The sequence below is a fragment of the Cajanus cajan genome, chromosome 2, assembly GCF_000230855.2.
Source record: "Cajanus cajan strain Asha chromosome 2, NIPB_CcT2T_4, whole genome shotgun sequence".
Lineage (NCBI taxonomy): Eukaryota > Viridiplantae > Streptophyta > Magnoliopsida > Fabales > Fabaceae > Cajanus > Cajanus cajan.
This window is the reverse complement of record NC_138518.1, coordinates 69,030,101-69,058,031: the sequence shown is the minus strand read 5'-3', so window position 1 is coordinate 69,058,031 and position 27,931 is coordinate 69,030,101. Positions and strand designations below refer to the sequence as shown.

General features: G+C 33.1%; 2 protein-coding genes across 6 annotated transcripts; one reads left to right on the top strand and one right to left on the bottom strand.

Moving 5' to 3' along the window:
• Positions 1-507: 507 nt before the first annotated feature.
• LOC109819271 (ALG6, ALG8 glycosyltransferase family) lies at positions 508-21,493 on the bottom strand. 5 transcript variants are annotated; one of them, XM_083068853.1, is made up of 6 exons: positions 21,401-21,419; positions 10,084-10,203; positions 7,061-7,970; positions 4,037-4,243; positions 2,526-2,763; positions 508-976 (listed from the first exon to the last, which is right to left on the bottom strand). In XM_083068853.1, exons 3-6 carry the CDS (start codon positions 7,811-7,813, stop codon positions 624-626), a joined length of 1,551 nt encoding a protein of 516 aa, XP_082924979.1. In that variant the 5' UTR covers positions 7,814-7,970; positions 10,084-10,203; positions 21,401-21,419; the 3' UTR covers positions 508-623. The 5 variants fall into 5 exon arrangements, with proteins under 5 accessions (XP_082924979.1, XP_082924980.1, XP_082924981.1 ...); XM_083068854.1 differs by lacking the exon at positions 7,061-7,970 and having other exon boundaries at positions 4,037-4,205; positions 10,084-10,242; positions 21,401-21,493; XM_083068855.1 differs by lacking the exon at positions 7,061-7,970 and having other exon boundaries at positions 4,037-4,205; positions 10,084-10,239; positions 21,401-21,492.
• A 3,434-nt stretch (positions 21,494-24,927) lies between these two features.
• LOC109812068 (uncharacterized) lies at positions 24,928-25,884 on the top strand. Its single transcript, XM_020375938.2, has one exon. It carries the CDS (start codon positions 24,928-24,930, stop codon positions 25,882-25,884), a length of 957 nt encoding a protein of 318 aa, XP_020231527.2.
• The last annotated feature ends 2,047 nt before the right edge of the window (positions 25,885-27,931 follow it).

Below are 27,931 nucleotides of genomic sequence, written 5' to 3'. Positions count from 1 at the left end.
AAGAAGACAACAGTATAATCCGTATCAGGCAGATTCAATTAAGTTATAGATACAGCAAATTGTAGGGTTTCTAGATGAGGAGGCTGCGCAATAATAGCGCAATGCTCAAACACTCCCATCTTCTAAGGATTGTGGTTAATAAATCTGTCGCATTGCGATTAACCTATATGAACCTAGTCTAGCGTCGTTGTCGACTTTATCTTCACTCTTTTGGCACAATTTCTTGGGACACTATCTTTATTCTTTGATTCTTGTCAAATTGCGTTAAAAAAGATAGTATGAATAAGTTATCCTAAGGCTATAATCTACCATCCACTCAAGCACACACATAGCCCCAAGAAGGCAGGGGGGACCTCCCAAACAACTACTGACTAGAGGATTCACCTCACCCTTTAGCCACCAGTTATGTCACCCTACAAAAGCAACAAGGTATAACGTGGACAATACCTAATTATGTTGCCTATTGAGACAAGATCAAATAAATGTTCCAACTATGGATTAATGATATTCATGCCAAACAATGACTTGTTTTAATTAAATATTAAATCAAAGGTTGACTCTTGACATTCCGCATATAAAGTTCATAAAAGAAAATCCAATAACAACTGCAGACAGTCCAAAATTTAAAGAGATTTAACTATGTATACTAACTGCCAAATCCAAGAGTACATGATCCCAAATGCACAGTATATGGAGATCAACATGAGGGGTGCAAATGCAAACTTATCACCCAAAAGTAGGGGGTGTAAAATTTGGCCCCATATCTCTATAACTACAAGACCTATCAGATAAATCCTCTCAACCCAGCCAATAACAAAACCTTTTTTCATAGTTGCACCCGAATTACCTTCAGTTCCATCATAAAATTGTGCAGAAAAGCCTGACCACATCAAAATGGAGTGCAGAAGCAGCAACAAAACTTTGATCGGATACTCTTGTGCCTCAAATAGTAGTGGAAAAATTGAATAGCAAGATACTGCAAACACAAGTAACGTGTAAATTTTAAGAAATAAAAAAAAAATGAAAAGAATAGCACCGATACCAAATGCTGCAATTTGCAACTTTTGTTTCTTTGACATTCAAAAACATTCTCAGACATTAAAAACATTTTTTAATGGCAAACATACAACCAAATTAATCGAAGACCAGGAAAATATAATTGTTTCGATAGATTTATTTTAATACATCTATTCTGTTTGATTAATGTTGTGCAACATAGGAATAGTTGCTTGCCTCACAAGTACACTTGATCTTCACCATAGTTGGTTATGAAAATATTAATCTCAGCAGTATAAAGAAAACTGTAGCAGAGAAGTAAAGAGAAACTGATTCTGAACATATTTTGCACGAAATAGAAAAGTGAAAGAAAAATATGCTAAGCCCAGCACTACTTGTCCTATAATTTTTTTTTTTTTTTATCAATTACAATTTTTTAAAATGTTACATTTACTAGGGATTAAAGACACCTAAAATGATTCAATGATGGCCTTTAGTATTTCAAGTCATCATGTTACATTTTGTCATCCTTAGTAGTCTTTCCCAGCTCGAGCCCAAATAAGGTGGATCAAATAAAAAAAATATATTAATTCATTCAAGTTAGCAATAACATCTTATTTACTCTTGTGTGCACCAAGTACCTGGTAATGCCCTCAAAGCACATGCTTTCAACAAGACAGTTAGAATATAACGTAAAGAATAGTTGCTCCGGACAACTTCCTAGTACATTGCTAGGTGGCCAAATGTCCAAGCACAGTCCACATTCAGTTGTTTGGTTATGTGGAAAAGCAAAAGGAAAGAAATGAGAGGAAATAATAAAAGACTGCGTTTTCTTTAATGACTTGTAACGATTTATGAATCTCATGACACAATCTATGGTGTTAAGTTCACGGGGAAAGAACTTCGAGAAGAAGCACATAGGCCCCGGTGTGCTATGGGTGTGCTATGGATGGCGAATGAGGACCCTTGAACCAACAGATCTCAGTTCACAGGCCACTCTAATTGAATCATATCTCTTGCAATGAATTAATAAGACTACTATTTTGAATTTTGAAGGTTTTCACAGTTTCATTTTCTGATTTTAAAAATGTTTTTATTATTTGTTTTGATTGATTTTGATAGGGGGAACAAGATATATGAACCTAGCATCTGACAAATCTATATACACCTAGGGCACAAATTACAATACATGGAGAATTATGCACAGAAACCTATAACAATTGCATAGGAAGGGCCTATTTGCAAGACTACAAGAAATTGGCAAACTATTATTAAAAAAAACACATTTAGTGAAATATTGTCTTCAAAGGATACATACATCACTAGTGTTTTCCACTAGTTTTATTAAAAATCACATGTATTTTACGGCATACAAACATTATTCATAAATTTTATTTCATTTTACTTATTTTTCAAGTTTTTCCTTTTTCAATTTTACTATCATTAGAAAATGAAGAAAAAAGAGGAAAGAAAAGAAAAATAAAAGAACTGGAAGCTGGTAAAGAAATTAATGAGCATTAAAATCATACCTATTGACAGCAAAAAGTAATGCCTTGCATCCTCCAGAGTTTGTGCTGCAACAATGGCAAGTGGTATCACAAAATGGAGTGATGCCTTCTCATGCACATGCCACCCAAAAAGAAAACCACAGGTATAAGCATAGGCTATCCATCTACTAATCATCTGTGGCTGTGGATTCTTCCAAGCCTTGAAAAGGCAAGGAGATAAGGCAAGAAGCACCATTATAAAGGTCACAAATGGTGTGATCTGCGTATTAGTAAATAGGAAAAATGAATGCTTTGATGAAACTTTTGAATAAGGAAAAGTAAAGTGGTATAACTAATCGTTGATGTTATATCATAGTCATAGATTTCAAATAACCAGTTATCAAGCCCAGTTTCAGGTGTCATATGAACAGTAGCACCATGGAAGCCTAGGTGTGAAATGTAAAAGAGAATTATACATTCTCCCACCAATTATAAAGTTTCATAAATATCATTACTTGATGTCAAACAGGTGCTGATTTTGAGTAACCAAGTCATGGTTGTTATGTGAACATTGTATTTGTAATCCATATTTTTATTCTTAGAAATGGGACAAGGATCATTCAGTGAATCTGTTAGAGACCAAAAAACAAATAAGGCAATGAAAATGCAGAATAGAGAATGATTTGTATTATTTGCAGAAAAAAGGAAAATACAGAAGGAATGAATCCAACTGTGACAGAGCTAGGCTCCTACACAGAGGCTACTGCCCCCTGCTCCATAACAGAATTCACAATTAGAAAGATGATTCTCTCACTAATCTCATCATTTCCTATGTACCCTAGCTCTAATCATGTTTGGCAATTCTGTTACATCCATTGCCACCTCATCCTTACTTTTCTCACCACACTTCCTCCTAACATACACCCTCCAAACCTTGGGCCTCCCGTCTAAGTCCAGACCCCTACTCCCAGTCCCATCAGAATCAGCTATATATTTTCAGCAAGATTAAATGTAAACTTCAAATCATGGTGCATGATTATGAGTTTAAAGAAATGATATAACATCGTCCTCCATCTCCTTGTACTAATGAATATGAAATGCATAACAGCAAATAAGGTTCAATCATCAGTTTTGACATAACCATATAAGCATGTGATCAGCTTAACCAGAGCACAACATCTGTTGAGAGTGGGAATACTCTGCATTAAAGGATAAAGCAACCTCCTAAAAAATAAGATCAAGACAAAGAAATAGGAGTCTGTATATTTTCCTTCTCCCCCTTCTTACAGTAATACCTTTTGTCTATATATAATAGTCTACAGAAGGAATATGCATAACTGCAACACTAACAAAACAGAATAACAAATAACAACTTTCCTATAACAAACTTATTCTAGAATCATCCGACTCATTTTTCCTATTGACTTAATGGGCTCCTTTGGCCTTTCTGATATTTGATCCACATCAACATCCCGTGAGTACATTTCTTTTTATTGGTTTAAATAACAAACAAGTTTATCCAGATAATAAAAAACACAAAAAGCAAATCTTACCTGAGGTAATACAGAAAATGGCGAGGAATCCCCTACAAGACCAGCGGTGAATGAAGCTGTCGGTGTCTGGATACTAAACCCAAGTTTTCTGAATATGAAAGCAAGCCCTTTGTCTGACATGATATAGAATACCCAAAAATTTGGGGCCCAGTAAGCATGGCAAATCCCCCTGCCAAATGGAAACAACCGTTGAATGACTTGTTGTATCTGCAATTGATAATTTGAATAATCAATAAGAAATCAATAATGCAATGAGTGCATATGAAATATCTTTTCTTTTACACAGGAAACTGAATACAAGAAGCTAACAAAGGGCAATTAAAGCTATTCCTGCTCACTTGAGCATGCAAAGTTGATCATTCATAATTGGTAATATTACTCTATTCATGCAGGCTGCAGCAGTATTTTTTGTGGCTATTTGCTCTAGATTTAATTTATTGCTTCTTGTTTTGGTACAGTGAAAGGGCTTCTACTAATGAGTTTGAGTTTTACCCCATTCAACCTTCTGATCTTTGAGTGTTTAATTTCTAGTTAGCAGTCAAAAGCTTTGTCACTTGTCAAGCATTCACACGGGACCTTAGTAAATAACTGTTGAAATTATAGGTATTTAAGTAGGAAAATATGGAATAAATGGGAGAAAACATGTTCTAACTAAAGTATGATTCTATTTTTTACTTCAGCTTCAGTGGTGTTTGGCACTAGGATCTCATAGTTATAAGCAAAAAATGAGTGGGAAGGACCATCAACAATTCAACAAAAGTCAAAACTAGTGGAGAAGGACTAATAAGCATTCTCATAATAGTAATAACCATTCAGATTGGTTAATTCCCCCTAATTCTAGTACAGGTTTGAACTGGTGGACCTTGCTGCTTTTAATTTAGTTGAATAATGTGGTATTCAAATTTCCAAGATTAAATAATTCACTTGTTTTCTGACATGTGAGGAAGGTATTTGAAGATGATTCATTGCAACGCCAACACTAATAAACAGGCAATTTCTACCATATAAGCTGTCCACTAGAGAACTGTCATATTTCATAACAGTCTACAGTAAAACCCCTTATCTAAACAAGCAAGAAAGAGAGAGAGAGAGAGAGAGAGAACAAAGGAGAAAGAGCATAGCTCTCACATAATTCTAAATATATATTCCCTTCCCAGAATCCTGCATAACTAGGAAACATCCATTTATTTTTTCTTTTAAATTTTAGAAGAAAATTTGTAAAGCAGAGGCCAGAAGGGAAGAAAGTTGCAAGGAATTTGGAGGATAACTAACCATCCACAAAACAATTGGCCCCTTTACTTCTATCTGTTTGGATGTAAACCAAATCCCACATCACTAGAATAAGAGGAGAAACATAGGTTCATAAAACACATACATACTCCATTGGTTATAGGCCTTTTGGATGACAACCAAAAGGAAAACCGTAAAGATTTAACCCAAAGTGGACAATATCAAATAATGTGAAGTGTGTAAATAACCGATGAAAAAACAACAAAAAGATATAATCCTTCTCTTGATAAGTATAACCCACAAATAGATCGACCCAATATCCCTAACAGTGGTATTAAAGTCTAGTTGGATTCGGTGAAAACCAATAACTAATACAAAAAACAATGATACAAATGTCAATACAAAGATAGGTTCCACTGAATAAGAGGTTAGGTCCTTTGTTTGAGGGGAGGATTGTTGAAATGCAAACCAAGTCTCACATCACTAGAGCAAAATTAGAAACAAAAGTTTATAAAGTAGACACTTACTCCATTGGTTAAAGGCCTTTTGGATGATGATAAAAAGCAAAATCATGAAAGTTTAACCCCAAAATGGACATTATCAAACCAATGTGGAGTTGTGTGTAAATAACAGATGAAAAAACAACAAAAAGATATAACCCTCCTCTTGATAAATATAGCCCATAAACAGATCGACCAATAACCCTAACACTATCATACTCACTAAATCTAGTCATTGATATTTGGTCCAAAGACCTCAACCTTGAAAACACTTATCATTCATCCAAATGGCCGAAGTGTCAAGCTATGTTTTTTACAAAGAAACAACCACATAACAAAACAATTGTGTTACCTTGAAATCCTTGACATTAATCATGATTCAAAACAAAAACAAAAAACAAAAGACTTTAAGAAAATTCCAGATGCATATAACACCACGAATCTAACGTAGTGGGCTATTAGGTTATCCGCTAAAAAGTGATTCTCCATGCCACCTACATACACCAAATAATTCTCCCAACAAATTCTAACACATAAAAGGATTATAAAAAATGAAAAATAAATGTTTTCTTTTACAACCTGATCAAGACTCCATACATCTACATTAGAAGATATGCAGCACAACACAACCTTGACATATAAAAGAACACTCTGTGCATATTATGTGGCTATATCAGTATTAGCACCCAATTTGCTCTCCATTACTCAACAAGTTGAAAACAAAATAGATCAACTTATCGTTCCACATTTTGAAAACTAGGGATGGCAAATGAATCAATTCATCTATCACCCATCCAATCCATCAACAAGTAAATTCATCAACTTCATCCATTACAATAAAAATAAATAATGGATCGAATCTAATCCATCCATTTAATTTTATGGATGGTTGATGATCCATCCACTACCTTTTCAAAATCTATTGGATTACATATGGGATGTTTATTGGATTGAGATTTTAAAAGACTATATAAGAATGTAAATGACTTATAAATAAAAAAGAGAAATAAAATATTAAAAAATTAAAATTACTTAACTTTTAAAACATTACTTTTATGGATGGATTGGATATCCATACATGAAAAAATTGTTAATGGATGAATTGGATGAATTTTTTGCTTTAAATGGATTGGATTTATGTGAATTTTTAATGGATCTAAATAGATTAATGGAATATTTTTATCCAATCCACTATGGTCCACCTAAAAAATTATCCAATCCATCTATTTGTTACTTCTACTGAAAACCAACAAACACCTAAAATACGGAGTCAAGGCATAAAAATTGCATTTACCTGCCCAAGGTGGAAAAATGGTCCAAATGCAGATGCAAATACTGCTGTAACCACTCCTCCCATAATCAAAAGTCGACTGAAGCCTCTTATCATTCCACCCCAACAATAGTGTCTCAACAAATAAACAAAATAAACAGGCGCCGCCACTGCAAATAAATGTTTAAAGCACAAGAGAACAGCAAAAACAAACCCACCTAACAAATCCCTTCCTTCCTCTAAATATGAAAGTGAGATCAACAAAATCCCAATGAGAAATCCATTGTACTGAAAATGCACATGGTCCACTATAAAAAGCATTGGTGACCAAACAATCAATGACCAGATCAACTTCTGCTTTCTTGAATCTAGATTCCGAGTAAGTCTGTAAACCCCATAAAGAAGAGACAAATCAGAAAGTATTGCAGTAACTCTTTGGAAATAAACCACCTTGTTTGAGCTATAATTCAGGCCTTCTTGAAGGTGCACTATTTGGGGATCAATGAGGTTAGCAAAGATGGATAGAAATCGTTCAAAATAGGCAAAGAATGGTGGGTAATCAAGAGTCCATGGACTTGTCTCGTCAAAGTACCACTGGGAAAGAGGGAGGGAGTGGGTCAAAGCCAGCCAGTTGCGGTGCACCTCAAAATCTGTACTACGGTAGGATGGGAAAAGGAGAACTTTTATGCAGGTAGCTACAAGAAAGAACCACCAGAGACTTCTTTTGGGGCTATGGGAATGGTGAACCTCTCTGACACTTGGTTTCTGTTTTCCCATATCAGAAATTAGGAGGAACTACAAAGAATAAAAGGAATATAGATGTTGTATTCAACACAGAAACACAAGGCTGTTTTTGTATACTCAAACAGAATTTGCTCGGTTTTCAACCCAATATGGAGACTCTGTTGATGGAAATCATGCCCTTTTAAGCTTCCTGCATGTAAGTGAGCATGGTTACCAAGAAAGTTATGGTAGTATCCATGACTGCAAATATGATTGAAAGATGCACAAAGATTATTTCCATAAAACAGTTACTTAGGAATCTTTAGTCAACTTCTTCATGCACATATCTATTAGTAACAGGTACAAACTGATTATTAGATTTTGTAGCATTTATAGAAGGTCAAACAATTAAAGAAGCCATGGTAACAAATATGCAATCCACAACAAGTGTTTATTCTTTCATAAAAGAACTAATATTAGAGAGAAGATAAAAAAAATTGTGGGAAAGATAAGAAATCCTCCAGAGAAGAAAAAACTAATTTAAAAACTGAAATAACAACAAAACTCATAACTCGAGAGTGCAACAAGGCTGTTAAATACTTATAGTTCTCCGCATATTGCAGATTAAGACACCTCTATAAAAACCCATGAGCAGGGTGCCAAATATAAGCAAATAAAATAATCCTGTCCAACAATACACCAAGGGGTACAGAGGTTTCCTTGAAAATGAGGGAATCCACTCAAACAAAATTCACCATAGAACAGTAAAACTAGCAGTCTGAACTTTTACCCTCCTTATCCTGTAAAACCACCTATGATGCACAGACACTGTTGTTGTCCGACACTTTTCTGGAGCAGCTGCGCCACGGATTGCGTCTACACAAATCGGACACGTTTCCATTGTGAACACTTACAAAACAGACACATCTCCATCCTGCCGTGCACAGCCCAACTCTTTGATGCGTGCAGTCCAACTCTCCAATGAGCAAATTCGAGATTTTTTTTTAAATAAAAAAAGAAAAATCTTGATAAAAATAAAAACAAGAAAGGGAATCATTCTTACCTTTACGTACTTAACCTTCACTTAACAGAACCAGAGTCATAGAATCAAAACTAACTGAAGATTTTTTGTTGTGGACTATGGTGCCTCTTAGTAATTTGTTTTTGAGGCCTAGTAAGATAGTGTCATATCAATATATAATTTTTTTGTCATGATATTCATATTATATATATATATATATATATATATATATATATATATATATATATATATATATATATATATCATACCCACGTGCCCTATGTTTTTTTATTTTGCCATATCCCCGTGTCCGTGTCATATCCCCATGTCATATCCGAATCCGTGCTACATAGGTTGGGAAAGACTTCCACATTTACTCATGCAAAAGCATAAAGCTCCAAAACAAGTGAGGGAGAATTTAATTCCTTCCCACCCCTCAACAAAAACTGGCATGAGGGGAGCAAACTTTAGAAGAGACAACATTTTCTTTTCCCCTCTAGTTAATTATTACTACTTTAAACTCATCTCTTAGCTCAACCTATATCTCAGTCATCCTTGGTCGATCCTGTTTCTGCTCCATTTCTTTTATAGCAGCATAAGAGGAGATTAGAGACAAAGATATCCATAAATGGAATGAGGGACAAAGGAATAACAAGGAAATGATTCGGTGCAGTTACCCTGAAAACAACCACAGCATCATTGTAGAGAGACACAAAGATAGCTTAATTAGAACATGTCCAACATGTGGTCACATATCAAATGCAAAGAACAGATTCACATAAACTCCGTAATTGGTCAATGAATATTAATCATTAACCTTTTTGCTTTTTTCTAATTAAGTTTGAACTTAATGATCTTAGAATGTTTATTTTTAATATTTCATTGGGGTGTTTATTCAAGAATAAATATAAATATGGTGGTAATGATTATCAGGCTGCTGGAATTCATGACTTGCTTGGACTGCCTGCTGGAGTGAAATTTCCTTTGTAATGACACAAATGACGTCAACCAAGACAAACACAAGCAATAAACTAGATAGTAAGTAAGTAAAGGCATAAGCAGAACATTTCAAAAACACACAACTCGTAACAAGAACAACACGACACCGTGTTTTTTTTTTAATTAGATCAAATTATGGAGGTGCAGGAGCAGCAGCAACAATACTAGTGTGTTTCAGTGGCCAATTGAAGTTGAAATCCGGTGCAGAGGGCGAAAGCGAGGGAATTGAAAAGCAAAAATGCAGGGAAAAGGAAACCCTAATTAGGGAAGAATTGAATGGTTGGGAGAGAGGGGAGTAGAGTACCTGGCAGCAGGTGTGGGATCAACGGTGCCTCCGGAGCTGATAACCTCTTCCCTCATTCTCGCGACTTTTCTCAAATTCAGAAGCAAATGAAATTGCTGAGTGAAAGACTGCAAATGCCACCTTCGCGTATATAAACCAAATGTCAGCGCGTAGACACTACTGCCAATACGAATATAACATTAAAAATGAAACATAAATACCATATTATCATAGTATAAATATCATTGTACTTCCCTTCCGAAGCTCAACCATGTTAAAGGGAGGGTCCATCCTAAATATACGAAAAACAGAATTAAAAAAATAAAAAAGTAGGAACTTTTTTCGGTAGGGAGAATAGTAGGAACATTTTTTTTTTCTAGTGAGAACACTAAACTTAAATGTTTAGAAGAGTGTTCTAACTAGTGTTTTAAAAATTAGATCGGACCGGTCGCTCGGACTGGTTGAACCGGGAACTGGTGCTCCAGTCAGTCCGAATCTTGAATTGAATCGATTATGCATTCAATATGTTTTAAGCTAGAGTGAACCGATTAGTTTTCCGATTCAACCAGTGAATCAGTAGGTCAAACCAGTAGGTCAAACTGGTTCAACAAAAAAAAAATTAAATAATTTTTTTATGTATTTCTTTACACAAAATAAAAATAAAGATAATTTTAAATAAGATGAAAATTGAAATTTAAGATAGGATATGAATTTATTGAAATTTATAAGTATAAAATATATTTAACATGAATATTTTTTTAGAAAAATTAATAAAAATCGGATTATGCGGTTCAATTAGTGACCCACTGGTTCAACCTTTGACCCACTGACCTAATACCCTAATTAGTTTGATGACCGGTCCGGTTTTTAAAACTATGGTTCTAACACATTTTCCATAATATACTCTTTTTTATTGTTTATAATTTATTAAAAAATATATAATCAGGACATATATTGAGGAAGAGAGAGAAAGTTATTAAATATGACATGAGATCCATCAATTTTTACATTTTTTTAATAAATTTTAACCAATTAAAAAAATATATTAAAAAATTGTCAAATATTGTATTCCTAGCATTTTTAGTATCTTTGACTAAAAAAAATATACCTTAGTGACTATTGATAGATGACTCCTATTTTGACTTAAAAATCATATACCTTAATTAGTGGCTATCGATGGATAACTCCTTCGTCTAGCTCATTTCAACTTTGAACTTTGAATTGAGATGCATAATAAGAAATATTATTACTAACAACCATACTGGATAAGTTGAACTGGAGACAAGAAATTTCCAATCTTATAGTTTCTCTTCTTAACATTAAAATCCAAAAATGTTACAACATCATGGATTCCTTAAATTATCTCATTTGCATAATATTTTTCGATCTGAAACTTAATTCCCCTTTAACAAGTACCTAGGTGTCAAAAGATCAACTATTCTTAAACAAATGGCCGGTCATATCAAATTAGGAGAGAATATTTATGTATTTTTAATACGAGATTCTTGCTAATGTTTCATAATGCCAAGCATATTATTAATTCTCTAAAAACTTTGTTTATCAAATTAATCTATCAAATATTTCCTTTCTCAATATATTAATTTTTAAAAGTTTCCTTCTAAGTTTTAACCTCATACACGACATTGGAGTGTCTAATCTTTTTCATTATCACTATTTCTAGTTGTATTTGCAACCAGAAAATGGAAATAGAAAATGAATGAGCAGATCTTTGGTTTTGTATTTGAATAAAGAGAAAAATTAAAAGTGAGCTTGTGATGTCAATGTTAAGGTTTTTGAGAACTATTTCAACCTAAATCAACATGCACAAATATATACATTTCAACTTAAAAACACACAATTTTCATCACACTTCTTTACAATCTTTACATTAAATATTATCAATTATTTTTACACAATTCATATAAACAACTTACAACATTAAAACATCATTATACAACAAGGAAATATCACCTAAGTTAAGGTTTTTCCAAAGCAAGGTTTTCATTGAGCAAGCCATTACTGATCATCACTAAGCAACCCAAATTCCAAAGGGAAATTCTTGGTAAAGCCTACAACTCACTCAGCCATCACACATGGCTCAACAAGCTCGAAAACTCACATCATCTAGAGATTGTCACTCACTCAACCAATTCATCCTACTTAATGAAGAGAAAATACCCTCAATCAAGAGATGAGGGCTTGCTAAGCAAAAATAGTATGGTCACATTAGTGACCAATGCACACTTAGCAACTATTTTTCACTCAATGGAGTTTCATTGTTCCTCATTTTTGTTGAGCAACCAACCTATCACTAAGCAAAAACCCGTGAAATTTGGGTTTTACCTTCAACCTATGAAAGCTTTCTCAACGAGAATCATCTCACTAAGTGAGAATGTCCTGCACCTCCAATATTATGTGCATGCATTCTCCAACACCATTTGGCCACCAAAAACAACAATCCATGAAATTGAGCCTCAAAAACTCAAAATCCTACTCAAATTCAACATGCAACAACTTAATGACAAGAAAATAACATCTTTAGGTATTGGGTTCAACATTCTCAAAACTCCAACTTTTTAACACAACTATAATCATAAAAAATAATCAAAATATAAGCCACTAATGAGCAAATAAGAAACTTATACAACGCAATTAAGCTTAAAGAAATTACCCCTGTCTACTTCTAAGAAGCTAGAAATTAGAAGAAAAAGGAAGAACAACAAAATCCTTTAGGATTGACTTCTCTCCTCAAATTTGTGCTTTACGAACTCGTAATCAGCTTTCTAAGTTTAATCTCTATCTCAAAGAAGGATATGGATGCTCCTGGTAGAATCAAAAGGAGAAACAGCCTCTCTGGTTCTAGAGTTTCTCTCTCTACGTTATCTCAAGAATATTTGGAAATGAAACTTAAGAAGTTTTCTATTTACAAAAATCTTTCTTGCTCCAACTAGGCCTCAACACAAAAAATTCATAATAACATAATTCTCAAGGATTTCTTAACCCTCGCAGCTCTAAAAAACAACTAGAAACACAACCCTGTGCATACTACCCCCAACCCCCATTTATCCATTATCCATCATATAACAAATAAATCATCCATATATATTACACAAAAATAAATAAACATAAAATCATATAACAAGTATATATGAAAATACAAGACTCAAATCTAAGACCTTGTGCATACTTCCTCAAACCCCCTTTCTATCACTAAGTCAACCCAAGTGATTCAAAGTTACTATATATATGTGTGTGTGTTTGTTTGTCTGTGTATGTAAATTATAGACTTTTTGCAAGTCTTTTGGTAAAGGATGAATTAATTAAACTGAGATCTATAATTTACATAGACAAAGACACATGCACACAGACACAAAGACAGAGATACACACACACACACACATATATATATATATTATTGTTATAGTATTAATTATATCTTAAACTTAAAGTACTAAGATATTATTTAATTGATGTTATTAATAAAATATTTTAATAAATATCTAAATAAACTAATATTTTTTTATAAAGTATTATTTATCATATTTAATAAATATAATATATATATATATAAAAGTATAAATATATAATTTATTTTATAATTTCTATTTTATTTATTATTTTAATAATTTTTAAAAATTTAATATAATAAAAAATTAATAATACAATATTTATATCTTTAAGGGATGACAAAAATGTATATATTTTAACATATGAAGAGGATAATGTGATAAATGTATCTCTAAGAGAGAAATGTAATTTACTTTAGCATTAAATTAAATAATAAATTATGTATTTTAACATAATAAAAGAAACAGTATAATATACTCTTATTTCTTAGAGAGAGGAACATAATTTACTCAATTATTTAACTAGAAAAAAATAAGCATTTTATGTATTAAAAAAATTCGTTTTGAAAACTTTGTCCTTCTAAAATTTTTTTACACTGGCAACCAATTATATCTTTTAATAGTGTTATGTCAGTTACTTATATAATAAAATAATAATAAAATAATAATAAAATAAGCAACTTTAAAAGATATGATTGGTTATCAGTGTAAAAAACTTTACACTGCCAGTGTATAGATGATTAACTCCTAAACAAATATACTTAACTTGAATTTAATATCATGCTCTTTAAATACATAGACAAAAAGAATTGCACGAATTTTAGATTTAATTCTTTTAAGTCGAGGAAATGTATGTACAAATAAATTAAAGTTATTATATCTATTGTTGGTTTTAACCAATGATTAATATTATTTTATTTTATTATTTTATACATATCTTATTTTAAATAGATAAAATCAAGAAATTTTGTAAAAGTTACGAAAACCTATGCAGACTACAGAGTAATTCAACCAAAAAAATATACCAACGGTAACATATTCCATTCACCAATATGCAGAAACGAATCCCAAAAAGAAACAGAAAAAAATTGTCACTAAATTATAGTTTTCTAGAAGTTATAAAAACCTATATAAAGTATTTCAACCAGAAAGAATAACAAATTATAACAGAATCCATTCATCAATATGCAAAAAGGAATCCTAAAAAAAGAAAGAAAAAATTGTCATCGAATTATAGTTGTTATAAAAAAAAAATGCAAATCAGACTCTCAGAATTCTTAACTAAAATTGTTGGACATTTTGTTATGTCCTTCTTTTACGGGTTAAAAATTAAATTAGTTTTTTTTGTAACCCTTTATATATGACTCATGTTTTCTCACTTTTTGTATTCAGTCATTTGATTTCTGACTCCTCTTTTGTTTAACAAATCTTTCCCAAACCCTTTTTCATCTACTATCAACTTATATAATACAAACTCATTTTGCAAAACAACAAAATATTTGTTTGAGTTTCATTTTCAAATGGCAAGAGAGATGAAATCTGTTCACAATTGGAGTGAAGTTGCACCAGCACTGCTCATTTCTCATTCTCAGAGTAGAAGATCTTCATATTGTTTCAAATTAGAGACTATTATGGAAGAGGAACCACAAGGGTCCAAGTTATTATACAAGAGTGTTGTTTCTTTCCCTTTATTATTTTTTGGGTTCTTGTACATTTTCTTACATAGAGGATTATATTGATTTAATATAAAAAAGAGTATATATTAAACTAATTACGACTCACCTTTTGCTGATTCCTAATATTTTTTTAATCATAAATGTGGAAAACAAACATTATTATAGTAAACTAAATTAAATACGTAATATAAAATTAAGTCATTTTTTTAGTAATTATATAATTCTTTGATTTTTAACAATACCTTAATCTGAACTAATACAACAATTCATTGTACAATATCATTTTTGCATTTATCTTTCTTCAACATTACTTACAAAAAGAAGCGTTCATATATTTGGCCTTACTTTTACAAAAACAAAAAATGCAGATCCAAAATGTAAAAATTACAGGTGATATCGAGGAACTTTTATGTTAACGTGAGAATTAGGCTATGTTTTGGCGGTCAGTGCAGGAATCTTGGTGCACAAGAGAAATACAATGAATTTTTGTGATAAAAACCCCGTTACTTTTTAAAGTTTAAACTATTTATTTGATTCTTATAATTGTCTCCACAATACTATTCATAAGATTTCTTACATGACTTTTTTTTTAATATATTAATTTTTTTAATTATTTAAATAACCTGGACCCATTTTTATTTACCAAAATAACCCATTTTTATTTACTGGGTACCTGATTTCTCAAAAGAATTTTTGAAAAAATCTTAAAAATCCTTTTGAAAAATCGATTACCCAATAACCGATTTCTTACTTGGATTTTTTTTGTTTTTAATTTTCTTATTTTAAAAAATTAAAAAAAAATAATTTAATTTAATTTTTAGCCAACAAAGTGAAAAGGCGCTTCAAGCCAAGAAGTGAAGTAGCGAAACGGGCAAGGAGTTGACTTCTCGAAATGAAAATGAGTTCTTGTAGAAAGGAGCTCAACGAAGTGAATGTTCAAGCATCTAATGCCAGCCTCCCTCACTCTGCTTGGTAAGGCAGAGCCCTATGTTAGTCACATAGGCACCCCCGGTTTCTTAGTGAAACTCATCAAGGTGAGGTTTGGTGGGCTAGCTTATAGCTATTCTATCACTCAGGGATCCAGAATGGAGCAACTGGGGGTGACGCGGAAGCCACCCGGGTGGGGCTGGTAAGATATGATATCAAGCGGTCTAGAATCTCGAGCACTAGAAGATGCTTATATCATTCAGGATTCCCAGATATGTTCCCGGAGGAATTACCAATGCCTCTTGAGTGAGTAGTAGAGCGGGACCCACTTCTAAGACCCCCTATGGAAAGGTATAGCAAGTGCATTGAACGAGTACTAGAGACCGATCATCTAATACTAACTGGGAAGGTAAGAGCACTCTCCCTTCCTTCATTACCGGTGACAAGAAGTTCACAGCTCAACCAAGGAAAGCTTCCACCATGATCCGGCTAAGACCCTCTCCCCACCTATCCATTTTTGAGGTAGGCGGGTTGGGTTAGCCAAAGTCCCCTCTCCAAGAAGGAGCTGCTTTCTCGACTCGGCATGGTGCTCACTAACCCTCCGTAATATCTAACAAGTCGAGTCTTATGTCGGTCATATAGAACACCAATACATAGAAAAAGGGCTGAAGGAACCAGTCCATGACTTAACATCGGTGGAATGCTACCTCCAAGTCCTTGTTAGGTCGTGCAGTTCTGCAAACAATGAAAACATACACTCCACATCCTCATCATCTCTAAGACGACACGCTGTATATTGATATACACCACCGATACATGAATTTGGGTATCGATAGTGGATATCTATGACAACTTTGTAATGAGGAAGATTAAGGTTATTATTAATAAACTGCTTAAGTTGCTCATAAGTCATCATGTTGCTTACCAGTAGGGTTCTAACCTCATTGCTAACAAACGTATCTCCATGCTCAGTGGAGACAATTTGTCCATCATAATAAACAATGGCCGGAACAGTTAACGACTCCATTGATTGGATGTTTCAATCTTATGCATTTTAGCCTTTATTACATAACATTATATAGAACTAAAGCAACATGCTTGCAAGCTAATGTAGACAAACATAAAGTAATTGGATTCCTGACACTCTAAGACTAAGGCAATGACACTCTGCGTAAAGCATTAATTTTAATATTAATTTTATTATTAAATATTATTCTTTAAAAATTATTTAATTTAAATATTAAATATATTTTTAATTTTTGAAAATTAAATTAAATTAATTTTTTAAATTTTTTAAAATAAGAAAGTTAAAAACAAAAAATAAAACCCAAGTGAGAAATCGGTTACTAGATAACCAATTTCTCAAAGGGCTTTTAAAAAAATTTAAAAAATTCCTTTGAGAAATCAGTTACCCAGTAACCGATTTTTTACCTGAGCCTAAAAATGGGTTATTTTGGTAAATAAAAATGGGCCCAAATTATTTAAATAATTAAAAAAATAATATATTAAAAAAAAGTCTTCTTACATCCATTAAAAATATTTTATTTCTATCCATTATTCGTCCATTATTATGGATTTCTCACAATTACTCTCGTATTACAAGCTTGGGTCTTTCTAAGTGTGAGGTGAAAATAGTGGGAACTAAAAAACATAATTTATTAAATCAATCTCATTTAAGATTTTTAAGTTAATTGTGTTAAGTTTTCAATTAGTAAGTCTAATTGTATGTTAGTCGTGATTATTTCATATCCGATTAATTTAATTATTTTTAATTAACATAAAAAAATATCCTTAATCGTAATTATATGTTGATTTTGTTATAGATTTACATCTGACAATCGGGCATGACATCTAAATATATGAATCATGTAATTTATTGTTTTTATAGTTTTAAATTAGAAATTCTTACATACCTTATGATTCCTCAATTCTATAAAAGCCTTGATGTAGAGAGTTTAGGCATGCTTCTTTGTTGATTTGGGTCTTCTTCAAGTTTGTAATATAGTCTATATCAATGCCCGAAATGTTTAGTTATATATCAAGTTTGTAACAGCCTATATCAAGTAAAAAAAGTTTAGTTATCCACTTATTTTTCAAAGTAAGCTCACTTTTATATAATTATTATAAATTTTAAATAAAATAATTTTTATCATTAATAGTTTTTAATATAATATTTATTGATAATTTATAATTATTTGTTCTATGTATAATATAGTTGCATATATTTGTTCAATGTACAAACCTCCTTCTGCAAACTTTAGATAAATATTAGATATGTAAGTTGTTTAAAAAAATCACTTTATTTTAATGATTATCATTACATTTGGTTTTAACCTATAATAATAATAATGTCCTTTCATTATCAAACCATGGTACAGATACTATACTCGAGGGTTCAAACTTAAAGAAGAAGATGCATTGGTCTCTCCTAAAGTATATTATTTTAATTCCAACAATTAATGCTATTTTTTTAAGGTATTTTGTGTTGAATTACTGTGGAGAAAAGATAAACACTAAAAGGGGTCGAATAATGTATATAAAAAACTCACACGTTTTCTATAGTGAGGTAACAACTATAATCAAATAAAGTAGAAGAGTAGCCAAATGGAACACTGAGTGTTTTTCTACTGGTTCGCCTTAACCACCAAAATTATGTCCAATTCTCGATTCAACTAGATTGAATTTCACTATCTTTCAACAAAGATACAAGTATTCTTTTAACAAGTCACTTATGGCTCAACCTTGAGTATTTTTTGATTTGTCTCTTCAAAAAACTATCCAAGTATTCTTTGATTTGTCTCTTCAAACAACTATCAAAATATTCTTTTAACAACAAGCCTCTACATGCTTAACAACATTGTATTATTTTACAGTCAAGCCTCTTCAGGCTCAAAACAAGTATTCTTTTACAAAGAAACCTATTTATGCTCAACCTTATAACGATGGTTATGAAGGTTATACAAATATTGTATTCGTCTCACTTAGACGTTATACAACCAATTATAAAGCAGTGAGTGTTTACAAGAAATTTGTATCATTCTCTTTCATCGGTGTACGGTGCTTTCAAGCAATATCAGTCCTCTTAGAATTAATGGAATTGGAAGATGACACTGTTTGTGGCTGGGTGTTTGATCCTACCTCCCCTAACATTGTCGTAGACTGTGGTGGTCGCGTCAGAGGCGACAGTGACGACAGAACTCAAAGGAGGAGGCGCGTAGAAGGAGAAGGAGTGGAGCAGAATCGCACGCGAAGGGAAAAAGAATGGTTGCGCGTGAAGGAACAACATTCGCACACAGAGGAGCAGTAGTGGCATGCGAAGGAGCAGAGGTCGCGTGCGAAGGAAGAAGAAGCAGTCAAGTGGTGGTGCACGGTGGCGCACGGAGGAGTAAAGGTCGCGTGCAAAGGAAGAAGAAGCAGTTGTACGATGGTGCTCGGAGGAGTAGAGGTCGCACGTAGAGAAAGAAGAAGCATTCACGCAAAGGGAGAAGAGAAGAATCGCGCGCTCAATGGTGGTCGCGTCGGAGGAGGCGCGTCATTGCACGGAGGAGACAATATGAACTTAGGGTTCTGTGGCACGGTTAACCTATTTTGGAAAATGAGGTTAATGGATCGTCCAAACCTGGAAAAACGAAGAAAAAAAAGCCCACAACGACACCATGACTGGCAAGAACACCATGTACCGCCATGTCATTACCGCCGTAACGACTAGCATATGCAAAATGGCAGATCCCCGCCATACACAAGCCAAACGACCATAACGGGTCACGGCGACGGCCGCCATACCGTTATGACACCGCCATAATGCCCATTGGACAACACTGTTAGGTTTTTCTCTTATTTATTGAGTTAAGATATAGGTTAACAGAAGTCTTATTTTCCACCTGGTGACTCTTAAATTGCCTAAACAAAGGGCTTGATTGAGAGAAACATGGACTTCCGAGCAAATGAGGATAGGTGTGAACAATTTAAGTATTAATTTATTTTTGTGCATGGTGTGAGGAAATAATAACAGAAAAAAGTATTAAACTATTAATTAAATAATACCATTTACCATGTCAGAAACTTTGCCTTGGAAGACACCTCAGTCTTCACGTGCCCCAAAGACAATATTTTCTTAAAACCCCCACCACTTTGAAAAATCTATGCTCTCACTTGGACCCATTTTTTGCTGAACCAACACAAACAGCAAGAGCCTACTTTCCCAAAACACCAACACTCACGAGTCACAAGTGCTAGCTAACCCCGTGACCATTAATGAGAAAGTTGAAAAACCATTCTGGATTTCTCTCCTGTCATCATCAGGCATCCATACTACACAATTGTGCAAATCCAATGCCTTGGAAAGCTCAACAAGATGGTATGCTTATCCAGAGACTTCCAAATCTCACAGGTCAGCATCCTAACATGCCAACTAGCTTCCTTCTGTTTATTCATCATCCCAACCTCTTGGCCTAACTCTAACACATTCTTCCTCACTTTGATTTTCAGCAGAAGAGGAATGACAGTGGGAAAGGTAATGGCAGTGGTACAAGAGACAAGCGTAGTGAGGAACTTAGCAACAGTGAGGGAAAGAAACAACTGGAAGGAATGGGGGCCATAGTAAGTATAGGCATTGAATAAATGGGTCAATCCACCGAGAACTATGAATGTTATGAATTGAAAGAAGACCAATTTGAAGGGGATGTAGGAGCGGCTCACAAAGTAAAGAAGCTCAATGGGGATAGAAAAATAAGCAACGGAAATGAAAATTTCACTCACTTTATTGCAAACCACCCCGTTCTGTATGCTCTAAATTATAATGACAATTTAAATAAATTCATATGATTAAATAAATAAATAATGCGACTAAATTATAGTTAACTAATTGGATACAACAGGAGAAGCTCACACCACTAACAATTTGGGGGCAGAAGCCAATAAGACAAGAAATCATGGCTTTCTGTGCTTTTGGTGAACCATACACCTCAGGAGAAGCTCACACCACTAACAATGACTTTAGAAGTTTTTAAAATTCAGAAGAAGCTGCTATTATTTGTAAGGCATGTGTATTGACCAGTTATTTAAATATACAATGGAAACTCCTTTACCAAAATAACAACAGCTTTCACCACAAATCACCAAGTATAAACCACAACCATTTTCACCTCACACAATTATCCAAAACAAATCAAATGCCACTTCAGTACAACAGAAGTTGTTAAGGCACCAAATCCGTTAAAATGGAAATCAAATTACCAAACAGATACCAAAAAAAAAAAAAAAAAAAACCCTAGATTAGAGAAGAAATCAGAGATGAGAAGAAATACATAGATAGTCCAAAATTAAAACACACCAAAACGAAGCCTAGATTTGAGAAGTAATGCAGAGACAAATAAGAAATAAACGAACCAGAGAGAGAACTCGAAGAAGCGAGATGCGAGAGAGAGCTCGAGAAAGCCAGCGACGCGAGCAGCAAGCCAGTGACACCAGTCCAAACAGTAAATTTTATAAATAAATACTAAACAAACTCCTTCTTATAATTACATTCACTTTTTCAAATCTTTGATATTTGTTTTTACTTAAAAATGATAAATAGGAGATGCATAACTATGATTTATTAGAGAATTTCATTTATACTGTCAAGAGATTTTTTTGAATAATTATATCTCAAGAAATGTTGAATTTATATTCGACCGAATTATATATTATTTATGTCAATTTTCAGTTACCAATCTTTCATTTATACACATTATTATAATTTTAATCTCTAATATTTATAATACTCTTTTCAACTTAATAAAAATAAACCTTATTCCTGTCAAAAACAAATCTTATTATTAAACTGATGGATTATTTTTATTTTAATATTTTTAATTTAATTTATATTTTGATTCCTTATTTTAATGAATTTTTGAAGAAATAATATTTTGTATTTTAGATATATACACCCATGTGAGGGGTAAGTATTATATGTGAATTTATAAATGTTTGGGAGAAGTTTTATTTACTATGTGTGTGGAAAATTACGAGTAACTATTGATAGAGGGGTAAATATTATATGTGAATTTATAAATGTTTGGGAGAAGTTTTATTTACTATGTGTGTGGAAAATTACGAGTAACTATTGATAGAATTAGGTCATTTTTTTTTTTTTTGTTTTTGGGTTGACGTAGATTGGATTAATTTTCTTAATTTATTTTTGTAAAATACTATGTGTATATAGGTTAGAGTATCCTTTGTATTTTTATTAATAAAAAATATATATATTAAATTTTAATAATTTAATTATTAAGTTAAAAGATTTAATGAATAGATCAAATTTATAAATTTTTGTATATACTAAAAAAATATTACATTCAATGACATACAAAAAATGTCACTATAGGTACAATATATGTAGGTATATGTCTATTTGACATATAGTTACACACAATTTTAGTGTTGATTTTGAATAAAATTTAACAACATATTTTGTGTGTCAATATAGTCTATACTCACACTTTTTAATAATATACTAACATATATCGTAGTTATTGTGTGGGTAAAAATAATTTTTAATGACATGTATAGTGTCACTATAGGGTGTGTGTCACTGTATGACAATTTTGTTGTAGTGATAATTTAAACTTTGTAATACTTCATTACATTAAAAAATGATATATGTTGTTTTTACTCTATTGAAGCAAAAGTGAGTTTAAATTAAAAGGTCCTAACAACTTAGAGTTAGTGATAATTTTAGGATTTTTGGAGGATAAGAAGCTCAATAAATCTATAACATATGATAAATGGAATTGTTTCATTTGATATACACATTTTTTTAGACGTTTTATCCTTAAATTTTTAAATAATAAAAAATAATATTAAAAATTAATCATTCTTACAAAGACACATTTTTTAGATAATTTTATCCTTAATTTTTAAACAATATAAAATAATATTAAAAATTAATCATTTTTATTGAGGTAAGACTTAAACTCAAAACCTTTACATTTAAAGGCTAAATACAACACCAATTGATCTATCAAACATTGATAATTTTTAAACATTTTTATTAAATAAAATATAGAGATATAAAATGTCTCGAACTTCCTAATTTTTATAATAGATTTCTTTGTATTTTAAAATAGATTTTTTTTATCATGTTTTAATATAGATGTTACTCATGTTAGGAGCTCAAAAGGCTTAATGTGAAATGAAAATGGTGGGAGAGGCCATATGGATTTTAATTTATCTTTTTATAGGAGAAAATTAGTGAAGGACAAACATTATAGGAACATAATTAAACGATAATAAATTCGAAACTTAAGTTTATACTTTCAGTTTTCCTTAAAAATATTCTGGGTTTAAAATTTAGATTATGTAACTAGAGAAAACAAGCGTTTAAGTATTAAAAAAAATCGTTTTGAAAACTTTGTCCTAAATCTTCTTAACTTGAATATAGTATCTTGATCTTTAAATATATAGACCAAAACAAACTATAAGAATTTATGATTTAATTCTTTTAATTTGAGGAAATGCATCATAGCATGTATAAAGAAATTAAAGTTAGTATACCAATTATTGATTTTAATTAAGTATCTTGTAAAGTTAATTTACTTTAATCAATGATTGATATAATTTTTTTCTTCTTCTTATTTTTGTATCTTTATTTTAAAATAGATAAATTAATTACGAAAACTTATATAGAGTAATTCAACCAAAAAGAATATACCAACTGTGACAGAATGTGCAAAAGGGAATCCAAAAAAAAAAAAAAAAAAACTGTCACCAAATTTTAGTTTTTTTAAAACTATAAAAACCTATATAGAGTAATTCAACCAGAAAGAATAACAAATTGTAACATAATCCATTCACCAATGTGCAAAAGGGTATCCTAAAAAAGAAGAAGAGAAAAACTGTCGCCAAATTCTACTTGTCGTGCAAAATATATGCAAACAAGATTCTCTAAATTCTTAACTGACATTGTTGGACATTCTGTCATGTCCTCCTTTTCCGGGTTAGAAACCAAATTAAATTTACGTAACCTTTTATATATGACTCATGTTTTAGCACTTATTGCATTCAATCAATTGACTTCTGACTCCATTATTAATTGTTAAACAAAATATTTTCCAAGCCCTTTTTCATCAACTTTCAACTTATATATAATACAGTCTCATCGTGTCAAAGAACAAAGGATTTGTTCGAGTTTTATTTTCAAATGGCAAGAGAGATGAAATCTGTCCACAATTGGGGTGAAGTTGCACCAGCCCTCCTCATTTCTCATTGTCGGAGTCGTAGATCCTCAAATTCTTTCAAATTGGAGACTATTATGGAAGAGGAACCACAAGGATCAAAGTTATTGTACAAGAGTGTTGTTTCTTTCCCTTTTTTATTCTCTGGCTTGTTGTACATTTTCTTATATAGAGGATTATATTGATTTGGTGTTATGTGAAAGTTTTGCTTACTTTATCGTAACAACAATATAATGAAAAATCCTTTGTTTATTTTGGTAACTTTCTTAAGCTCGTGTGCGATGAGAGTGTTGCTAATTAATCAGAGAGATTGTGAAAAAGAACTTCAACCAAAGCTTTATACAATAAACATTATTTATTATTTATTTTTTCAGAAAAGGGAGGGAGTCCATGTTAATATAAAATAAACACAATTTATTCTAAGCTTTGGTTGCCATCCCTCTTCTTTAAAACTTCATGTTACAAATTGTACTACAAGCCTAATACAATTGGCCTATAACTTTGAATTGAAATGTAACCGATAATAAGAAGTTAGGGCGAAACAAATTATTGATGGAAAATATCTTTAAGGGAACTTATCCCGAAACACTTTTAAGATGTAAAAAAATAAGAAATAAATTAAATAAATTTTTCTATAAACTCAAATTAGTTTATGTAATGAAATTAGATTTACAATACTCAGGCAGTAAATCTTTTTTCGCTATGACGGAGAAAAAGCAAGGCGATTTCTTCTCTGACCCACTTGAACCGGAACCACCGGATCGTGAAGGCTCATCCACCTCACTCCCAACGTCGTTTAAAGACAAAGTCTTGGGGAAGACTTCTCGACCTTCCCAAACTCGTGATCTTGTTAAAGATGGCTCAATGTCGCTGGAACTGGTGGAAGGAAACCGCCTCCTTCCAAAGTTTAGCATTGCACCAACGAAGTATGAAGAATTGTGCGGACCATGGAAGAAATGCTTGATAATAAAACTCTTGGGGAAGAACATTGGCTTCTTAACTATGAAAGACAGATTAAGGGCCTCTTGGAAACTTGAAGGTGACTTTGACATTATAGATGTTTCTAATGGTTTTTTCTTGGTGAATTTTGATCTGAATGCAGATAAAGAGAAGATAATGCATGGAGGACCTTGGATGATCTTCGACCACTACTTAACAGTTCGACAATGGGATCCTGAATTCTCCGCTCTTGAATCCAAAGTGGATAAAACTCTCGTCTGGGTTCGCTTCCCGGGCCTCGGCATGGTTTACTACAACGAGAGCGTGCTCCTCACCATCGCGGCAGCAAACGGTAGACCAATAAAGGTTGACCTAAACACCTTGAATATGAATAGAGGAAGATTCGCTAGGGTGTGCGTAGAGATCGATCTCAACTCTCCCGTGGTGGGGAAGTTTTGCTTGAATGATCGATGGCACAAGGTCGAATATGAGGGCCTACATCTCCTATGTACTGGATGTGGATGTTACGGACATCTTATACGTGAATGCCCAAAAACAATTTTTGAGTCAACAAAGAAGCATGAAGATGGATCCGAAAACACTCAGAAGGAGGAAGAAATACATAAGGCATCCAATCAAATAGAGACCCAGCCCATATCAAAGACAGAAGGAAACAGTAAAGCACAATCATTTGTTCCCATAGACGTGCATGGAGAATAGATGATAGTAACTCGCAAGAAAAGAAACACTCCCCAAGAAAGAAAAATTCTTGGACAAGGGAAAATCCACAAAGGTAGTTCTTTTGGAAACCCCAGCAAAAATGGTATAATCAGTGATAAGGAGAAGGAGAAAAATCTCCAGTTTAAGGATTTAACTACCCAAGAAGGTAAGTCTAGCGTGAAAGACATAGGTGGTAGTGCTAAGAATGATAGGAAAAGATCTAGATTGGATAGTAACAGGAATCTAAATCCCAAAGCCATAATATCCAGAGGGAGTGAAACCCCATCAACAAAGACGATAGGTTTAGGGTCGAACCCTTTTTTGGAGGGTCCTCGGAGTTTAGCAGATGGCTCTAAGACAACCCATGATATTACTTCACTGGGTGGCCCTCGTTATCTTCTCCAGTTTGAGAAACCCTCACAGGTCGAGAGTTGGTCTGATGATTCCTCAAATGGATCGCTGTCACCTAAGGAAACTCAGGAAGGAATGCATATAGATACCTTACCCTCTAGTCAAAGGAATGATACAACCTTCAGGGTAATGGATACTGACATGACCTAGTTTTGTGTCAATTAACAGTCATTTCTTGTTTATGATGAACAGATTCAAAGATATGAATATCTTAGCATGGAATATTAGAGGCGCAGCTAATGCAAAGGGTCACTACAGAATTAAGGAGTTAGTCAGACAATTTAACCCTTCTTTAATTATTTTGCTTGAAACTCATTGTAAATTTGCTTCCACATCTCGCTTCTGGCATTCGATTGACTATGAAGCCCTACACCTTGTGGAGGCCACTGGGCATGCTGGCGGCATTTGGGTCCTTGCTCCCAAGTACAGAGATTTTACTACTTTGGAGGTGAAAATGTTCTCACAAGCTATCACATTCAAAGTTTCTTCAAAAGCTTCTCATTGGATCTGCACTGCAATATATGCAAATCCCCATCGTCATATCCGCCAAGCACTCTGGGACCATCTAGATAGTGTTCGTGAAGAGGTGTCTCTTCCCTGGTTGGTTCTTGGGGACTTTAATGAGGTCACGTGTGCATCAGAAGTGCAAGGTGGCCACTTTTCTCCTGCAAAAGCTACTCGATTTAATGAAACCATTGACAAGTGTAAACTCCTTGACCTTGGTTGTACTGGCAAGAAGTTCACGTGGCTAAGGAACAATAAAAAGTATAGAATTGCTAAAAGGCTGGATAGAGCGCTCATGGATAGCTCATGGAGGATAGCCTTCCCTGAAGCTTTTGTAGAGAATCTGTGTCGTGTTTTTTCGGATCACTGCCCCATCCTTATTCGTTGTGGCGGGATTAGTGATAAGCTCCGTGATAGGCCTTTCCGTTTTCAAGCAGCTTGGACTACACACAAGGATTACAACATGGTTGTTAGTAGAGCCTGGAATAAGAAAACCCCAAATATTCATCTTTGCCTAAAACAGGTAAAGGAAGATTCCCTCCTCTTCAATAAGAATCTATTCGGAAATATATTTAAAAGAAAGAAAAGAGTAATTGCTAGGTTGAAAGGGATTCAGTTAGCTCTTGAAAAAGGCTATTCATCTAGCCTCAACCGTCTTGAACAAAGTCTACAAGAGGAATATAATGAGATTCGTCTCCAAGAAGAATTCTTGTGGTATCAGAAATCTCGAGAGAATTGGGTCCGCTTTGGAGATAGGAACACCAAATTCTTTCACACACAAACTCTTGTTCGTCGCAAGCGTAATAAGATTCATGGTCTGTTCCTTGATGATGGGACATGGAGCACTGATCAGGAGGTGCTTAGGTTCGAGGCTCGTAGGTACTTTCTATCTCTCTTCTCAAATGAAAATATGTCTAACTCACATACGTTCCATAACAAAATCATTCCCCAGCTAAGGCAAGATGAAGCTAATCTGTTGATGGCGCCTGTCACAATGGAGGAAGTTCATAGTACGATTTTGGGCATGAAATCCATGAAATCCCCTGGGCCTGATGGGTTCCAACCATTCTTCTACAAGAAATATTGGCCTATTGTTGGTAAGGACCTATATATAATGGTACAAAATGCGTTC

Bases quoted from the DNA above. Each gene is read 5' to 3' on its own strand.
- LOC109819271 (XM_083068853.1), bottom strand. From the start codon at position 7,813: ATGGGAAAACAGAAACCAAGTGTCAGAGAGGTTCACCATTCCCATAGC. The intron at 4,244-7,060 runs GTAAATGCAATT...TATCAATTGCAG, and splicing joins CATTTTTCCACCTTGGGCAG to ATACAACAAGTCATTCAACG. The intron at 2,764-4,036 runs GTAAGATTTGCT...ACTAATACGCAG, and splicing joins CATTTTCTGTATTACCTCAG to ATCACACCATTTGTGACCTT.
- LOC109812068 (XM_020375938.2), top strand. From the start codon at position 24,928: ATGACGGAGAAAAAGCAAGGCGATTTCTTCTCTGACCCACTTGAACCG.